This window comes from Neovison vison, chromosome 1 (genome assembly GCF_020171115.1).
Source record: "Neovison vison isolate M4711 chromosome 1, ASM_NN_V1, whole genome shotgun sequence".
In the NCBI taxonomy this organism is placed as follows: Eukaryota; Metazoa; Chordata; class Mammalia; order Carnivora; family Mustelidae; genus Neogale; species Neogale vison.
The window spans coordinates 30,420,082-30,440,520 of record NC_058091.1 but is presented as its reverse complement, the minus strand read 5'-3'; the positions used below and the strand labels follow the sequence as shown (position 1 = coordinate 30,440,520).

At 32.6% G+C, this 20,439-nt stretch overlaps 1 protein-coding gene across 1 annotated transcript in view; it reads right to left on the bottom strand.

Moving 5' to 3' along the window:
* ASCC3 (activating signal cointegrator 1 complex subunit 3) overlaps positions 1-20,439 on the bottom strand; it is a 343,681-nt gene that overhangs the window by 277,999 nt on the left and 45,243 nt on the right. Inside the window, exons 5-8 of the mRNA XM_044245000.1 lie at positions 5,555-5,675; positions 3,721-3,925; positions 2,671-2,812; positions 1,974-2,099 (exon numbers count right to left, since the gene is read on the bottom strand). Coding sequence (XP_044100935.1) covers positions 1,974-2,099; positions 2,671-2,812; positions 3,721-3,925; positions 5,555-5,675 — 594 coding nt within the window. The remainder of the gene's footprint in view (positions 1-1,973; positions 2,100-2,670; positions 2,813-3,720; positions 3,926-5,554; positions 5,676-20,439) is intronic.

Below are 20,439 nucleotides of genomic sequence, written 5' to 3'. Positions count from 1 at the left end.
ACTCCATATTTGCTCTGATTATAGGCTTAAGAAGTTTGTTTCAATATAACAATTCTTTTCCTAATTCTTCCCAACCCCTGCACACTCCAAAATCATGAATTCTGACTTCCTTAAATGTAGATCACTAAGAACTTCAATTTGACCTCAATTATATTTCAAGGAATTGACTAAGCAAATAATATGCAAAAGTAAATTCTGACAAATATATACCCTAATTAAGATGTTTCCAAATACATATGAAACAATCATCTGAACAGTTTTTATTTTAATTTACAAAGAATCCAATAAATCAGATCCCAAGAAAACCTGATTTAAAGTTAATCATTAGTCTGCATTATAATTTAGTTAATTGTAAATGCCCTATTACTAGTAGTCATCCAAGTAACTTTAAATACTCAAATCAAACTAGCACTCTCCTCAATATACTGATGTTCTCTAAAACCATCAGAGTGCAAAATTCAATATAATTTATGTTTCTGTATACTCTTTCAAGGGACCGTACAAGTTTACCACTGTACTGTTGAGTATACAGAGTCTTCAGTATATTTTGGATTGGCACTGCTTGGTAAGTTTATTGAAGGGAAAGATTATTTTTCTACACAGCTTTATAAATTAAACTTTCTCAAATCCTCACAATTTAAACATTAGTCAAAATTATAAATAATCCTTTCCTAAAACTAATTTACTAAAACTCCAAAAAATCAGGAAAATAATAAATTACAAGCTAAACAGTCAATTTAAATAAATGTAAAAGTAACTAAGAAATATTTTATTTTGAGATAAAGCAAATATGGAAAAATTTTAACAAATGACATACGTAGGAGACAAAGGATATATGGATAATACTATTCATGCAACTTTTCCATAGGTTTGAAATTATTCAAAATTTAAAAGTTGAGAAAAATAAAACAATTTAGAATTTGATCCCCTCTTCAAATCGTATTCTGTTGTTTTATATGCTGACCATCTTGTACATCAACAATGGAATCCTTTTAAATGGTTTAAGCCAGCCTATGTAGGTTACCCAAATATTAGTTGAAAGAACCAAAACAAACATGAAATTATAGAAATATATACACAAAGATGTGTTTAATGTGTGAAGGAATAAGTTTTTAAAACTTAGACTCCCCTGGAGCCTCTGGTGGCTTAGTCCGCTGAGTGTCCAACTCTTGGTTTTGTCTCAGTCATGATCTCAGGGTTGTGGGATCAAGCTCCTAGTCCAGCCCCATGCTTAGTATGAAGTCGGCTTGTCCATCTCCCTCTGCTCCTCCCCTGTTCCCACTCCTCTCTCTCTCACTCAAATAAATAGATAAATTCTTTAAAAAAAGACCCAGAAAATTTAAATTCCCCTCCTGTACCTCTTTAGTAAACAACTGCATATATCCTCTCTAGTATGTCAGCCAACTACTGACTTTTAAAAATAATTTTTCTAGGGGCACTAGAGTGGCTCAGTCTGTTAAGCACCAGCCTTCGACTCAGGTCATGCATGTCCTGGGGTCCTGGAATAGAGTCCCACATGGGGCTCCCTGCTCAGTGAGGAGCCTGCTTCTCTCTCTTCCTCTGCCTACCTCTCTGCCTGCTTATCCTCTCTCACTCTCACTCTCTCACTCTTTTAATTAAATAAATAAAATCTTTAAAATATTATGTGTGTATGTGTGTGTGTGTGTAATTTTTCTATTACAAATCTATTCATAAAACATACCAAGCATCAAAAATATCAACTTTTTAAAATGAACATCTTGGGGCACCTGGATGGCTCAATAGGTTAAGTGTACAACTTCTGATTTTGGCTGAGGTCATGATCTCAGGGTCCTGAAATTGAGCCCTACCTCAGGCACCACGTTCAGCAGGGTGTCTGCTTTTAGTTCTTTCCCTCTACCCACCCCCACTCATGTGCATGCTCTCTCTTGCTTTATCTCCCTAAAAATAAATAAATCTTTAAAATAAATAAATATATAAAATGATCACCTCACCTCATCTAAGTCTTGGATATAAACTGGTTTTTCCTCAAAGCCAACTGGCATTGGTTCACTATAGGGAATCTTTACTTCTTCATACATCTTGTTATTCTCTCTTTGGATTCCTTCTGGTAAAATCATCTATAAACATAAAGAATAAAAATCAATTAAAGAATAGTTCTGATAAAGATTCTTTAATTAGAGAGAGAGAGAGAGAGAACACTACTGGCTTTAGACGTAGCATTGGTAAATAAATACAACAAATTTAAAGAAAAACAAGTCTAAACAAAACAAAAACAAAAAAACCCACATACACACAAATTATTCATATATCAGATATCTCATATAAAACACCTATTATGCTGATGAATTTTAAGTATATATTTATTAGATGGTCTCTTGAAGACAGATGTACTTGTGTGGCTAGGAAAAATGTGCAATGTATAGTGTAAAGACCAAAAAGTAATGCAACCACTAAAACTCAAAAATACAAGTTCCATAAGTAACTGAAGGGAAAAGAACAAATATGTTTTGAATACCTACTATGTGTCAAGAACTTTACATAAAGTATTATCTCACTTTCCCCACTATTTTAAAAGTTAGCATAGTATATCAACAAGTACAAACGTCACAAAAGAAATAGGGAAAATCTATGTATTATTTCCACAGAATAGACATATTATCTCAAAGTGGTCTTATACCAATAACATACCTTTGCACCAGCAATGAATGCTGATGTTCTCATGGCTTCAGCCTGGGAATCATAAACATGGGGATAGCGTATTTTTTCAACATCAGTGTCTCTTTGCCTGCTCAGAATTGGAACACTTCTAGCATTCAGAAGTGCTTGCTCTCTGTAAATACAAAAATAATAAGGTAAATCTGAAATTTTTATCTTGCATATATTAAAATACTCACGATGATAACTATTTCAGGTAGCCTTCCATTATGAAGTAGAAGAAACTAAATTATACAAAGAAAGATATTAGCAATCCTAAAATTTTCCGTGTAACTACATAGGAGTTAACACATTTTTTTAGGTACTTTTTTAGATAATATCATCTGATAAGTTTAATTTAATGTTCCTTATTTATAATTCTGTTTGCCATAATCCAAGGATGTGTAACAAGGTATAAATTCCTTAAAAATAGGATTCAAGGGCACCTGGGTGGCTTAGTGGGTTAAAGCCTCTGCCTTCGGCTCAGGTCATCGTCCCAGGGTCCTGGGATCGAGGCCCACAGAGAGCCCGCTTCCTCCTCTCTCTCTCACTGCCTCTCTGCCTCTTTGTGATCTCTCTGTCAAATAAATAAATAAAATCTTAAAAAAAAAAAAAAAGATTCAATATTTAAAAGAATAAGTACCATAATGCCTTCATTTCTTTTTCCTCCTTCCTAATTCAAATAACATGAGGAAAAGTATTTTTATTAAGCTAGGGAAAAAAAAAAAAAAAAAACAACCCAAAAGTCTCAAGATAAATCTGTGTAGGCTTCACAAATTTTACTAGTGGTGTGTGCACAGCACCTAAAAATAGCTTACCTCTGTAATCCAAACCTCTCACCTACATAGATGCAACCAAGAATATTCTAATTAAGATCACCACTTTTTTATCCCAGAAAATTAGGTTTTCATATATCAAAATTCTGTTCTTGTAAGAAAACAACACTAGAAGTAAGAATCATCTAAAATGCTTAAACTAAAAAATGATGATACCTAATGGTAGCAATTACAAGAGAAGCATTTTTCAGCTTCTGGTTTTTATTACCTTTGTATTCGCAATTCCTTAGGATCAAAGCACAAAAGTCCTTCCGCAACTTCTCCATCTTCTCCAGCCTTTCTTTCTCGTCTGGCAATTCTTTTTTCTTCACGGCGATACTGTTTCATTAATTGTTTTTCTTGTTCAGACTGAATAGTAACTTGACATCCATAATTAGGTTTAGCATTTTCTCCTAAAATTTTTTTGCAATTGTCTACAAAGCAAATTTAAGAAATACCATGTTTTATAAATTGAACCTTTATGAAAATGATTTTTCCCTTTGCCAAAATATAAGACTGCACAATGCTTTAATTCATTTTTTTTAAACTGCCATATTCAATTGTATGTTGTTTTTTTTTTTAAAGATTTTTTATTTATTTATTTGAGAGAGAGAGACAGTGAGACAGAGCATGAGCGAGGAGAAGGTCAGAGAGCAAAGCAGACTCCCCATGGAGCTGGGAGCCTGATGTGGGACTCGATCCCGGGACTCCAGGATCACGCCCTGAGCCGAAGGCAGTCGTCCAACCAACTGCGCCACCCAGGCGTCCCTTCAATTGTATGTTTTAAGGAGAGGTTTTTAAAAATATAAAATCTAAGTGATATTAATACAGTGGCTTAAGAAAAGTCACCAGATATTTCTTTATACAGATTACATAGTTTAGTGTTACAAATTCTTAGATACCAACATCAGGAACTTAAAAATTAAGTTTTATAATTCTGAAATTATTTGTTTACACAATTTCAATAAATAATTATCAATACTAATTAGCACTTACTGTTAACATAATAATAAAACATATTAACATTAGCTCAGGATATATTTATAAGATGACCAAGGCAAATAAAGAGCATGATCCACCTTTTCATGGAAACCGAGTTTTAAAAAAATGGGAAGATGGCCAGAACCACTAAGAATCAGGTCAATGAAAGCTCAATGTTCACAAGTTCCACTTTAAACATGTGGTTTGGTCAACTCAATATTAAGGAATTTTTTTCTTCCAACAGACTACCTTCTATGTTTGATTAAATCTTTCCAAGTAGTATATCTTGGCTCAATGCAGCACTAAAGGAACTGCTCAAAGTGTTGCTCAAAGCAGCCAAAACAATACACATTTATTGTATTGAAGACCTACTAGTTCCAGGCACTGTTGTTAACTAAGCTAGGAAGACAATGAAGACAGATTTGGTCCATACTCTGATGGAGCACAGTGCAAGTTATCTTATCAAACTCCAAGATGCAACACAGAACAAGGGAAGAATTAGGTGAAGCATCAAGATGGGAAAATTAGTTTTCTAATTCATCTAAGCCTTAGTCAGGCTACTGTTCAGTAAAAACTTTAACAGTAGGTATTTGTTTATGTATATGTGTGTGAGTGCATACGTAAAGAGAATAATGAAAGAAAGAGAAAGAGAGAGAAAGAAAGCAAAATGTTAATGACTAGCAAATCCAGATGAAGGGTATACAAGTATTCACTATATTAATTTTACACATTTACTACAGGTTTGAAAGTTTTCATGGTAAAAAATTTGGGAAGAAATTAAAACACTACTTAGCTCAGAGTAAATACTGTAATGTATTTGCTTTAAAAAAAATTGTCTACTCCAATCTTCAGCAAGAAAAAATGCCATACCTAAACATAAGAGAAACTTTACTGTAATATGCCCTATTTAAGGCATTAATATTTGTTGCATAATCTGCCAGATTTAAAATCTACCTTAGAAAGTGATATCACTAAATTACATAATAGACCAAATAATATTAAAAGCGTAATTATTTTTAAAAGATTTGCTAACCAGTGAAATGTTTCCATTAAATTAGAATTACCACTGAATACTTTCTTACCTTGAAGAGCCTGCAACTTATGATCATTTGAAGAATTAAGAAATCTATCCACAATTGAAATTCTATTCTGAAGGAGTTTCTCAATAAGTTCAAGTCCATCAGGTCCCAGCAGTTCAAAAAGCTTAAAAGAAAAATTATCAAAATAACTGTTACCTCAAACTCACCATTTTCAATTTATTAAACCTTGTGCCAAACTAACAGAGAAAGAAGTACCCAAAAAGTATTTTTTAAAAAACAGTAACTCAGGAAAGAAATATAACTCTTCATATTGTTATGCATTTTTCAGTTTTACAAAATCAATTTGCAATTACTAAAGCACAAGATTCAACTTTTCAAAATAATTATGTTTTATATATAAAACTAAATCACAGAATAACAAATTCTTACACTTAGTTTTTCTTGGTATAACCTAAGGAAATTCCAAAATTAATTTGCATTTTACTATACTGTTCTGGTTTTCACAAATAGAGTCCAGAGTACCATTCTTCTTACAACTTACTACACATAACAGCTATCATTATAGAGTTAAAGAACCATTAAAATGTTTTAATGATTCATGACTTGCAAATTTTTAATGCTTAATAATTAATTTTATTATTTTTATTAAATTTATATTTTAATGCTTAATTAATAATTTTTAATGCTTAATAAATCTGAAATCCAAAACACAGTTCCATAGGTGCTTTAACTTTTTGTAAAAGTTTCCATGTGTATCTTATGCAGAGTAATTGCCAGAGATTAAGCTGATTTTAGAATCAGAGAACTAGTGATTTAGAAAGACTTTTAATCATATGATTGTATGAAATAACTGCTCCAGAAAACTTTTAGACTTCTTCAGATGTGGTTAGAGGATATATTTTCTTCCTGTCCAGAAATGTTTCATCTAATTTTACATGTGAAGATTTTATATTAGTCAAATTCTGTTCTCAGAGACCCCACACAAATCATAAAGTAGGAATTTATGATAAGTATATATGAAATGTTTAATATTTAATAAATATTTTATTTTTGCTGTTCATTTTGCAGACATTATCTACATACAAGGCCACAGTCCCCAGTCCTGGAACACTTTGACTTGTGGGCTAAACATCACAGAAACTAATCACTCTCACCCTGGCTCATAAGGCACTAATTCCACATCAGAAGAGGCAAGCCAAGAACTTAGGTTACTGCCTACCCTCCTTCCTAAAGCCGGGGTGTCACTCAAGAGATAAGCTTTCCATTGTCCCCACTCCTAGCTTCAGAGTTTGCATCAAAGATTTTAGGCGATTAAGAAAAAAAAAAAAAAAAAAAGGGTCCCAATTTCTTCCAAAGGTGTGTCCTCATTTGCAATGTGGCAGGAAGTTGAAGCCTTAGGGCCATCTCTAAAACAACACAGACTGTGGTTAACTATAACTAGAAATTCACAAATTCAACACTGGATTACAAAAGAGAATTAAAGAGCGACAAATGGGAGGAGTCCTTTTGGGTGAGAATAAATACCAACAACAGCTCAGCATCTCTGGAATTACTCCTTAAAAGGGTCCCAAATTTGCTGGATTAGTTTATGGAGCAATTTATGCCCCAGGACATTTCTACAAACAACAGAGCAATTATCTGGTAACTGGTAAATTTAACAGTTGGGTGTCCTCAGGGTAAGAAAAGCAGAGGCTCCTGCCAAAACTACTTTGATTCCAGAGTGACTTGTGGATATACCCAAAAGTGTGCCTCCTTGAAGAATATATTAGAATCTAAATACTGTGGGGGTAAGGGTGAGAGGAATTGTACGTACTAAAATAACCCAGCTAATCACTAAACAAATAAACAAATAACAATAATAAACCCACGCTCTGGTAAACTAGATAAAATAAATTCCTAGAAAGACACAAACTAAGTAAGTTCATTCAAAGGATTTGATGACAATTCCTCACAAACTTATCCAGAAAACAAAAGAGAGAACATTTCCCAGGTCTACTTTGACCCTGAAACCAGATACACACATCAAAACTAGAGACCAATCTCTTAGGAAGAGAGACATAAAAATCCTCAACCAAGTATTAGTAAACCATGTCCAGCAATATATAAAAGGAATTACATACCATGACAAAGTGAGATTTATGTCAGGAATAAAAGGTTGGTTCAAAATAAGAAAATCAATTGATGTATTATACCAACAAATAAAAAACAAAAACCACATGATCAGCGCAACAGAAAAAGCATTTGACAAAACCCAACAGCCTTTCATGATAGAAGCACTCAAAAAACTAGGATTAGACAGGTATTTCCACCACCTGGTAAAGGCATTTATGAAAAATCTTTAGTTAATCATACTTAATGGTGAAATAGAAAGAACAGAAACAGAACAAGAAAGGCTGTATTTGTAACTTCTACTGAATATTGCATTGGAGGGCAATTAGGCAAGAAAAAGTAATAAAAGACAGATCAAAGAGGAAAAAATAAAAAACTATTTCTAATAGGAGATCGTCTATATAGAAAATACTAAAGACTCCACTCAAATACTATTCAAACTAATAAGTTTTCTAAAAGCATGACAAAACCATTCAGTGAGAAAAGATCAGACTTTTCAATAAATGATGCTGGGACAACTAGCTAGTCATATGCAATAATGTGAAGTTAGACACTTTTATACCACATACAAAAATTAACAGAAAATGGATCAGTGATCTAAATGTAAGAGCTAAATATTATAAAATTCTTAGAAGAAAACAGAAAAGATCTTCATGGCCTCAGATTTAGCAAAGGATTCTTAAATAAGACACCAAAAACATGAGCAACAGAAGAAAACATAGATAATTTGGATTTTAGCAAAATAAAAAACTGCCTCAAGGGACAATATCAAGAACATAGGGGGAAAATGCAGAATGGGAGAAAATATTTGAAAATAACATATCTGGCAAGAGACTGGTACAATCACTTCCTATACCCAGAATACAGAAAGAACTCTTATCACCAATTAAAATATATCAATTAAAAACTGAGCAGAATATCTGAATTTACCCCAGGAAAATATATAAATGGCCAATAAGTGGGTGAAAAGATACTCAACATCATTATTTATCAGAGAAACACAAATCAAAACCATAAGAACCACTGGAAAAGCCATTTAAAAAAAATGGAAAATAACAATCTTGGCAAGAATGTGGAGAAACCTGGAACTCTTATACATTATTTGTGGAAATACGAAATTGTGCAGCCACTGTGAAAAACAGTTTTCTGTTTCCTCAGTGAGTTAAACACAGAATTATAATGTGACCCCAGCAATTCCATTCCTAGGAATATACCCCAAAGAATGTATAGCCATGTGTCCAAAGACTTATATATAATAAATATGGATATTCACATAGCCAAGAGGTAGAAACCACCCAAATGTCCATCAATTAAAGGATGGATAAACAAAATATGGTATGTACATACAACAGATATTACTAAGCCATAAAAAGGAATGTCGTAGTGTATAACATGGTAAACCTTAAACACATTTTGATGAGTGAAAGAAGTCACAAAAGACCACATATAATAAGATTCCATTTATAAGAAGTGTCCAGGAATAGAGAAATTCTAAAGACAGTAGATCTGTAGTTGTTTAGGCCTGGGAAGGGAGACAAGGAGGGAATAGAAGGATAGAAGTTAAACGTTTAGGATTTCTTTTTGAGGTAAAGAAAATGCTCTAAAAACGACTGTGGTGATGATTACACGTATCTACGGATATACTAAAAAACAGTGATTTATACACTTGAAAGGGATGAACTGTGATTTATGTATCAATGAAGCTTTCAGTTTACCAAAATGGCTTAAACTAAAATACCAAAAGTAACAAAAAAATTACTTATGGTTGAAAGATACAGATTGGATACAAGTTTCTCGGTAAAAATTTCAAGTAAATGTTTTGAATTGCTATTAGTTCAATGTAATAAGCCCTGTGCTTAAGGTTAAGCGTGGTATTTTAAAACCAGCAAATAAAAAAAAAAATGATATCCCCATAATACAAACAAATTGCAGCAAGAAATGTTCTCTACATACAGCATGAAAAGTCTTTCACATTCTATCTATTCTCAAAGAATGTGTTAATTCTTAAATTGAGACCATTTCTTCTCTAAGAAAATAATTTATCATGGCAGAGTTACCCTTCTGCATATTCTTGACTTCCTCAAGTTTACTTAATCTGAACTACAGTGTTCACACATGGTAAACTAGAGATTCACAAAGTTTTAGTCCAACGTAACTTTAAGGAAAACATCAGTATATCTGGAATACAACTTTTAATGTAACACCTCAGGAGAAAGATCGCAGCTCAAAGAACCATTTCTTTCTCTTTCCTCCTTTCTTTCTTTAGCTCATTATTTCTTAAAAATAACTCACCTAAGACCTAGCAAAAGAGACAAGAAGGCTGTTTTGCTCTGAATAGTAGGACTTCTATGACTTCTGAGATGAAGAATCCCCAGAAGAATTCTGAGATCAGCTGTCATCAGTTTTAAAGTAATCCCCAAATTACGCTTTCCCTAACATTTGCCATTTTCATCCACATTGAGAGCAGGTGCAGTTCTCATTCAAGATTTGCACTACAAACTAATTTGGCAATGAGTGTGACTATTTGTAAAGATGCAGCTGTCTGGATCACTGCTCTATGCACTGTCATAAGTTCCAGAAGCTATCAAGTTGAAAAACAAAGAGGGAAAAGTTAGCTGTGGGTAGAGAAACAGACATCAACTACAAAGTTAAGAAAGAAAGAAAGAAAAACAGCGGGGGGAGGAAGAGAGAGAAAAAGATAAATTTCACTATCCTGGCTATAAATTAAAGATATGAGATTTAAAGTAGACACATGAGGAATAGACAGGTAACATCCTTTCCCTGATAGAGGTTGTTAAAGCCATTATTATGATCAATATATTATTATTAAGGTACTGTCAAAAGACAAAGGTTCTTAGAATTCTTCGTTATTATAAATCCTTTATCATTAAATTAAATTATTAAATTGAAATAGTTCATTAAATTGAAATAATGAGTGTAAAGAGTCAAAATAATGAACCAACAGTCTATATTCCTAAGATGTAAAAAAAAAATTTCAAAACATGTACAGACTAACTTTAAAACAGCATTCTGTCCTTGTTTCTTATAACACTTCTAACAGACAAATGTAGTTTGTGAATCTCTCAGGAAAGGTAATCCCCACTTTATCCCATATTCTTAATTATATCATTTTTATTCCAATTGGAACAATGCTATAATGGATGCTGTATTCCCAACACAATATCAAGTGAGTCACAAATATCACATTATCACAAAAGCAAAATACAGTAAACCTCTGAATAATATACCATGGAAAATTGTGCTATAAATCCTATGAAAATGATGAGAGAGAGAGAGAGAGAGAAAATGAACCTAAATTAGAACTATAAATCTGTTCTCAAACTGGTGTATACAGAGATATGCTGAGTGTTTATGAAACCACAGAATAAATATGGCAGATATCTTGGATTATCAGTTTACTCAAAGATTTAGAGAAAAAAAACATTATTTCCAAGTAAAACACAACTTTGGTCACATTAATGTCCTATTCAAACTCTGTTTCTCAGGTTAGTCAAAAAATGAAAAATTAAAGTATTTAATCACTAACTCAGGCTTTAAAGCAAGTAAAGTTTCAACATTTATAAAAGGTTTGTCAGTTCTGTTTTTATTTTTTTTTAAGATTTTATTTATTTAGATTTTATTATTAAGATTTTATTTATTTAGAGGGGGAGAGAGAGAGAGAGGAGGAGGAGGAGGAGGGAGATGGACATGCAGCTCCCTGTTGAGCAGGGAGCCAGACACGGGACATGGGGCTCCATCCCAGGACCCTGCAATCATGAACTGAGCCAAAGGCAGATGCTTACCCCATTGAGCCACCCAGGTACCCCTTGTTCCATTCTGTTTCCAACTAGTCAATATTAAAGAGTTCATCAAAAGTCAAAACTAAGTCTATCAGGAGTTCCAAAAGATCTCTTTCAGAAGAGAGACCAACCCATCTATGTATCAGATAGTCACCGGGCATTCTGAAAAATGATGTAGTGAAGCACCGTAGGCACAAAATCTTCATGCGAGCAAGGTATCCTTTTGGATGACAATATGGTTAGGTACATTATGGGATTATCTCAATACTGAGTTAAGCTACTAAGGCTGTTCTTCAAGGAGTGCCCATGGCTCTGTTCTTTTCAAAATTTTATCAATGATATATAAACTAGAAGACATATTAACTCAAATTTGTTAAAGTATTAATTAGTTGCATGGTAAAATCAAGATTTTAAATTTTCTAAATAGTCTGACATATCTGGCCAATCCTAAGGAGAAGTAATAGAGACAAATATAAAACCCCACAAGTAGGTTTAAAAAAAAAAAAAAAAAACTTATGCAAATTTCCACAAAATGGGGAAACTTGGACACACAAATAAATTCCTAAGAAAATTCCTGAAAGGATGGGGGTTGTTTACTTGCAAGGTCAATATGAATAAAAAATGCAATGAAGGCTAGAAAAAATTTAGTGTATTAATAGTAATATCTCACTTAGTGGGGCTCCCAGCTGGGCTCATTTGGTAGAGCATATGGCCCTTGATCTCTGATCTCAACTACTAAACAGATGTCAAGTCTTTCTGCTTGTCTATTTTAAGTTCCCAAACATTTCCCGCCTGTACCACTCAAATGGCTTCTTAAAAGGTTTCTGCACATCTATCCAAAACAGTCCAATCCATTCTCCACATAGCAACAATAATAAATCATATGAAATGTAGGTCTGGTAAATACAAGCCATCTCCCCTCCACTGCTTGCCAACAAAACTCTCCAATGACTCTCCATTGTTCAAAGATGAAGTACTAAATCGACATGAACAAAGAACCAGAATCCCAAAACATCACAAATGCTAAACTATGATTAAAAATACGGACACATACTCAATCATGTTGCTCTGACTAGAAAGAATTTTAGTACCATTAATAAATTTAAGTACTGTTTTTAAAACAGCATCATCCTTTTTAATTTTCCATTGCTATGTATGTTTTATGATGAACATAAGGCATTAACAGTATATGTTTATAATTTATGATTAAATAACTACATTTCTATCAGGAATGCATTATTGAAGTGGTTATTAGAAAGTATGATCAAAAAAGTTTGGGAGACCAATTTTTTCAAATATTCTGTTATGAAGTTTATCTCAATGCAACAGTTTTCTAATCTAGTCATGTCTTATAACTACTACCTATATTTAATATGATATTTTTTCTGAAAATGTTATTAAATGAATGGTGTTTCTGAAAATTGCAGGTGTTTTATAGAATTTAAAAAATACAAAATATATACAATCCACTGATACCATCGCTACTCATATTTTCAAAATTTTTTTTTGTCTAAGTTCATTGTAAGTCAGCAAACCTATCATTTCTTCATATTATCCCTTGTCAGTCAACTTAATTCAAGAGTTTACCAAATTTATGAATGCTAGTATAACATAGCAGTTTAGCAGAGGAGAAAGTTAGCCACGGCTCAAATCTTTAAAAGCCAAATGCTTAGGAGCTTGAGGGCCTTAGACATCCTTCCAAGCCTCCCATTTTCTCATTAGTATACAAATACACCTTTTCCTCAGCCTTTTTAAAAAAAGACATCATAAACCCAAACTGATCATATATTTCAAATATAATTTGGTCAGGGCAGATCACAAGAGAGTACACCAGTATCTTGAATTAGATGTTAAACTTTTCTGAGCATAGCCTAAGTCGATAACAACATCACACTGTTGGTTCAAACTGAATGTGCAGCCAAGTAAAAACATTTAGTTTTAGGTTTTTTCCACATGAATTCCTAATAGTCCAAGATTCCTATATCCTGTATTTTTTACAGTTCGTAAGCCCAGAATTCAAATAGATTGCTTATAAGGTTCAAATTCTTCCTGTTTCTTCTTTTTAGTCTTTTGAGAGCTTTCTAAATCCAGATTTAGGCATCTGTTTTATCAGTAAACACTATCAATGTTGAATCTGTCCTGAATCCAAGTTCAATAACCGTACCTGTATGCAAATGATTGATTAAAAATACTGAGGACAGGGACGGCTGGGTGGCTCTGTCAGTTAGGTGTCTGCCTTAGGCTCAGGTCATGATCCCAGGGTCCTGGGATTGAATCTCCAGTGGGGCTCCTTGCTCAGCAGGGAGTCTGCTTCTCCCTCTGCCTGCCACTCCCCTTGTTTGTGCTCTGTCTCTCTGACAAGTAAATAAATAAAATCTTAAAAAAAATAAAGTAATGAGGACAGGGCAAAAAATAAAAATAATAGAGAATAAGAAAAGAATTAAAAAAAAGAAAGAACTGACCCCAAATTGTCACTGAACCAATATTTAGGGTAAAGTTTTTCAACAACCTATTAATTCCACCTAACTATATTAACTACTGACATTTTTCCATCTTATTTAATTTCGATACTTCCCTAATATTGTAGCCACTAGGCACATGACCTATTTATACTCTAAATAATTATAAATTTAAAATATAATTTTTCTGTCATACTAGCCACACTACAAGAGATCAACAAACACAAGTGGCTAGTGGGTATTATGTTGGAGAACAAACAGAATATTTCATTTCAAACAGAATATGCAATCAGTGGCCTGGAAGATATTTTGATATTTGCATAGCATAATTTATCTGTCTAGTTGTATCATAATGACTACCAAATTAGATTTTATTTAAGTGCACAGTTTTACATTAGTTTATTTTTTGTGTGTTGCATATTCTACAGGTTTTGACAAATGTATAATGACTATGATGAATGTTTTTACCATTAATAGTATTATACATGATAAATTCACTGCCCAGTGCTTCCTCACTTCATCCCTTCCTCCCTTCCCAACCCCTGGCAACTACTGATCTTTGGACTATATTCAAAGTTTCACTTTTTCCAGCATGTCACACAGTTACAATCATATAATATGTAGCCTTTTCAGAATGACATCTTTCACTTGGCATTATTTATTTTTTCCACATTTTTTTCACAGCTTGATGGCTCATTTCCTTTTATCACTAAATAATTTCCCATTATATGGTTATAACTCAGTTTATTCATCCATTCCTTTCCACATTTTGGTAATGATGTCTTCATTTTTTTATTTCATTAAGTTGTACCCTTTTCATTTTTCATTATTTTTATCTTTTTCAAATTTTCCATAACATATAATACTTGATCAAAGAAGTGATTTTTAAATAATACAAATATCTTATTTTTATCTTTATCTTATTTTTAAATAACAAAAACCAGATTCTGATTTATCAAGTTTTTTCACTTTTTGTCTGCCAAAGACACAAAGCATCACTCACTTAACTAATAAATAAAATAGGTTTATTTACCATATTTGGAATGAACACCAGAAAATATACAAATAAAATCTCTTAACAAGTGTCAAATTAGCTGATAACTAAGAATATGACAACCAGTGATAAGACAAATTATTTCTTCTACCAAATTGTATTTTTCAGATAAAAATCTTTTAAAAATCAAACACAATTTGACCACATGGGAATCATGATGACATACACTATTTTCTAAAAAATCTTACCACTGAAAAATTATTATAGTATGTTTAATTATTATTATTTCATGGCAGCAATAAATGTTTTCACAACTTAATCATATAGATTCATAAGCAAACTCCTTATTCTAACATATAACTACAACTAGCTAAGAAGGAAGGAAAGGCAGTAAGTGCAGGGTGTCCATTATAGTCTTCCTAAGCAGAAGAGACATAGTACTCTTAACTAGTTAAGAAAAAGAATAGCAGCTTATACACAGAAATTAAAAATGTGTTTGAGCATCAAAATAGCCAGATTTATAAAATGGAGCAAGCAGGTGAGATATTACTCTTCAAGGAAGTTTATTTCTTTGTGTATCAAAAAAAAAGAACATTTTTTTGCAGAAAGCAATACATGTGATTGCTCATATACACAATTAATATTTGTATGAGAATTATTTATTATATTTCATACAGACTGGTAATATGCAAGCAATGTTTAGCCTCTTTCCTTATTGGTACAGACAATAAAAACCATAGCATTTATTAGGGGTCTTTTCTATTTGGGGGATTTGCGAGGCACTAAATTCTTTACACAGAAGTTCAATCCCTAAGGACAGCATATCACACATCACTTTTTCCTAGTTAACAACTGATATATAAAATGCATAAATAACAAAGCTATTGTCCTGTTATATGAGTACAACAAAGTACTCATATAAAACTGGAGACAGCTAAAAAATACCAAAATAAAGCAAATATAAATAAGGCTTGATAATATTATAAGCAACTAGTTCCTGGTTTTGGCTTTTTTTTTTTCCAGAATCATCAAAATATTTATATATAGTTGTTATTCTTATTAAATCAACATAACTATCATGATTAATTTTCTATTACCTTGAGCAAATTTGAGATTTAAATGTTAACTCTAAATAGAAATAACAGTTGAATAGGTGTTTACTGATCACTGATTAAGACAATACAATTGGTATGTACCTTCTATATGCTGAATTTAGTTACTCTACTATTTTCAGTTTTTACGATATTCACAAATAGCTAAACCCTTAGTTTGCCACAATAAAAAAAATGTTGATCCTATAAGAATAACAAGTCATTCCTCCTTTTAAAAAAATACAAACACTAAAAGAGATTTTACTATTAAACTTCTTAAAATTATTTTGAAAAAAATCCCTTCCCCTTTATGCTTAAGATAGGAAGAAGACTCCTTCTGAAAAAAGACAAGTATTAGCAATTAAGATGAAAAAGAAACGGTGACACAAAATTCATGCTTTAAAGTATCTCTTCTGGTTGAATAGAAAGAGAAAACCTAAAAGACACATTTCAAACTTAAAAACAACAAAATACCTCCCTGGACCAAACATTGAGCAAAAAAGGCAAAGCACTGTGTAGACATGAAGAGACTAGCTGGGCTCCAGTTCTGGACAGCATGGTCCGAAGGTTTGGCTCCCTGGGAGCCTCTCACCTAGATGAGAAATGTCCCATGCCACATGGAAACAAGGCTTAGCTGAAGCTAGCTCAAGGGAATTGGGCTGTGTTGTTCATGAAAAGGGATGAAAGAACTACAATAAAAATGACACTTGGGGCCACAACTACTACAAGAATCTAATACAGCGCATAGGGGAGATGCAGCGGGGAGAAGTAACAAATTCTGCATAAGAATTAAAATTCCAAAACATATGAACAAATCATTTTTTTTGTTTTAAGATTTTATTAGAGACAGAGAAAATGAGCAGTGGAGAGGGACAGAGGGAGAAACAAAGAGAGTCTCCCCACTGAGCAGGAAGCCCAATGCATGGTTCCATCCCAGGACCTGGAGATCATGACCTGAGCTGAAAGCAGATGCTTAACCCACTGAACCACCCAGAAGCCCCACATGTGAAGAAATCTTATCCTAAAAAATGATAATTAACAAAATCAAGAGTGGAACCTGAGGTCACTCCAGAAGAAGGTAATACGGAACAAGGAGACAAAGACTTAAAATAATACTATCAAAGAGATCAACAGAGCAGCTGCTTAACTTAAGATAATTTACGAAACAAAAGAGGTATATACTGAGATGTTCTATTCTTTTTGCTCAATTTTTCTGTAAACTTAAAACTGGTCTCGGGACGCCTGGGTGGCGCAGTTGGTTGGACGACTGCCTCCGGCTCAGGGCGTGATCCTGGAGTCCTGGGATCGAGTCCCACATCAGGCTCCCAGCTCCATGGGGAGTCTGCTTCGCTCTCTGACCTTCTCCTAGCTCATGCTCTCTCTCACTGTCTCTCTCTCTCAAATAAATAAAATAAAATCTTTAAAAAAAAAAATAAATAAAATAAAATAAAAAAAAATAAAACTGGTCTCTAAAAAGTACATTAATTTTTTTTAAAAGATGATATATGATTCAAGAAAAAAAAAGAATTATAACCCTATTTTTAATACTTGCAAAGCTGAATTATCCTACTTGTAGTTTAAACAAAAACTACCTTATAAAATGCCTTATATATAAAAAGATGCTTCATAAATCCTTATGAAGAAAATAAGTAAGTAATAAAAAGATCAATATGAAGTCATTTTCTATCAGCACAAGTCATCAGGTTATGAAATATACATCTCTTGGATTTTCATTGGGATCTCTTATTTTTCAAATACAATAAAATGTCCTTAAGGTCACCTTATATTTTTAGAGTATTCCAAATGTTATCATGATTATTGTTGATAGCATAAGAAAACAACTAAAGAAACCCATCTCCACTGTGATACAAATAGATCTGTTATACCTGGGTGTAACTAGAAGGCCATTGGGCTTTATCCCAATCCTTACGTATCTAAAGGTTGGAAAACTGCCACATGCCTTATTATTTAAAACTAATACATGCTATATTAATATGAGCCAAAGCATATGTGTGTGGGGGGGATAAACAGAAGAGCAACAAAACCAAAAGTAGTTCTCTGAAAATAAAACAAACATTCCTCTGTCACTAAAGAGAAAATAGAGAAAAGGCAGAAAGGAGCAATCCAACTAAAAACTGGTAACATCTTTTTTTTAAATAAGAGAATATTATAAATACTTCTAGAGCAAAAAGCTTGACTACACAGATTAAATGGCTAATCTCATTAAAAGTATAATTTTCAAACTTGATTTAACTAATAAAAAATCTGAATAAGCCAACAACTATTGTAAAATCTGAATTGGTAATTAAAGTCTATCTTCAAAAAGACACCAGACCAGACGTTGTATCAAACTTTCATGAGGGGCGCCTGGGTGGCTCAGTGGGTTGGGGCCTCTGCCTTTGGCTCGTGTTGTGATCTCAGGGTCCTGGGATCGAGCCCCGCATGGGGCTCTCTGCTCAGCAGGGAGCTTGTTTACCTTCCTCTCTCTCTGCCTGTCCTCTGCCTACTTGTGATCTCTGTCTGTCAAATAAATAAATAAATAAATAATCTTTAAAAAAAAAAAAAAAAACTTTCATGAAAGACATAATCATTTTCTTATAGAAACATTTTTGAAAAAGGAGAAAGAAAGAAAGCTTCTGAAGTTTATTTTATGAAGTTGTAATAACCTTAGCCATTAAAACAGGATAATTTCAAATCCTCTACTTGGGCTGGGATTCTAAGCATACAAGGAGGATCAAAAAACCATATAATGCACCAGTACCCAATGAATAAAGCTTCAGGAAAAAAAGGAGGCATTCAGTTCCCGTGAATTAAAGCAAATACATGTATTTTCTTTTTTAATTATACAGAGATATACTTTGTAAAAATTAAAGTTGTATCTATACCTCCACTGTGTGTACTAAACAGCATATGTCATACATTGTAGTAAACACAGTATCTAAAGAAAAACAATGTTCAATTTAGAGAACGTATTCTTTTGAGATAACAAGCTATTTTAGATTTGCATGTCAAATGAAAAAGATATGCATATTGAAAACTAAGAATAATGAAGTGTAATAAAAGAAAATGTTAAAAGCTAAGTAAATGAAAATAGCTTTGAATTAACAGTCCATGTGGAACTGAGTATAAGAATAATTACATAAAGCACAGTATATTAATAACATTGTAAATTATTCTTAGTTTGGTTTGTGGCATAAAAGATTATTAAATATTCATACCCCCCAAAATAAAGTCTTAAATACATAAGAAAATGACCATGAAAATTAGGACACCATTTATTTAGAATTATTTTTCTCTCAAGAAAAATGTGTTATGCAAATTGTTGTTGCACTACAGAAAATTAGATAAATTATATTTTCAGAATAACTAATGTTCATTATTTACAGGTACTTAATCTAACACAAAGCTAAAACCAAGGTCACTTACAACTTAATTAAAACTACTTGGAATGTGAACCTATTCATTCTTCACGTGCTATAATTAATTAGATGTATTTAAGTAAGGTTACAGCTAGATACCACTGTATATTTAAAAGCTTGCTTTATATTTTCATGGCAAATTGATAGTTTCCTTGATTCTTAGAAAATACATTGATTTTAACTGCCTTGGAATAAATAAATTTAGTCATTACATGTATGTGTATAAATATGTGTGCATGTATGTGTAAAGCTGAACACAATTAATGTATTAAAGATTTAAATGAATGCTCAGAGCAATTTCTAAATCTAATAATCATTTGTTTACAAATTGACAATTGAAACACCTAAAATGTTTTTACTAATCTCACATATCAAAACAAGAAATTTATCTTTTATTTTACTAATAAATGCGTTTATCTTAATTCTTTAACATATCAATATATTACAGATATCTCTCAGCATATAAATACATGTGCTCTCCCAAATTAGTCATATTATTATTCATCATGTCAAACACAATTTTCTTTCCCATTCTCCTTATAAACATATATATATATGTGTGTGTGTGTATACACACACACATAGGTATACACATACATACATGTAAGGAAATTCTAAGAGAAACCAAAGAAACAAGGTAATGAGAGTCGGTTAGTTAAACTTTGTTGGATTTCCTTTTTGTTCCCAAAAACCTAAGAGTATTTGATAAACAGTAGAAAATGAATGAATGAATGAATGAATGAGTAAACAGCCAAACAGAAAAATAAGAGAAAAAAAGTACGAAATTTGGCAAAACGCCCTACTCTTTGAATAACCATTCCAATGAAAAGCAAAATGGTTTGAAATCCATTACTGCCACAGACTAGTAACAGATTAATAACAGCAAGTGTTTAAGTCTTCATTGTGAGTTTAAGCTATAGTTTTATTAAGAGGTGGAGATGGAGTTTTGTCCAACAGATGGACACTCATTTACCTACAACAGGTTTTTTTACCTACAACAAATGGTTCTGGGACACCTGGATGAATCAATCAGGTGAGTGTCCTATTCTTGATTT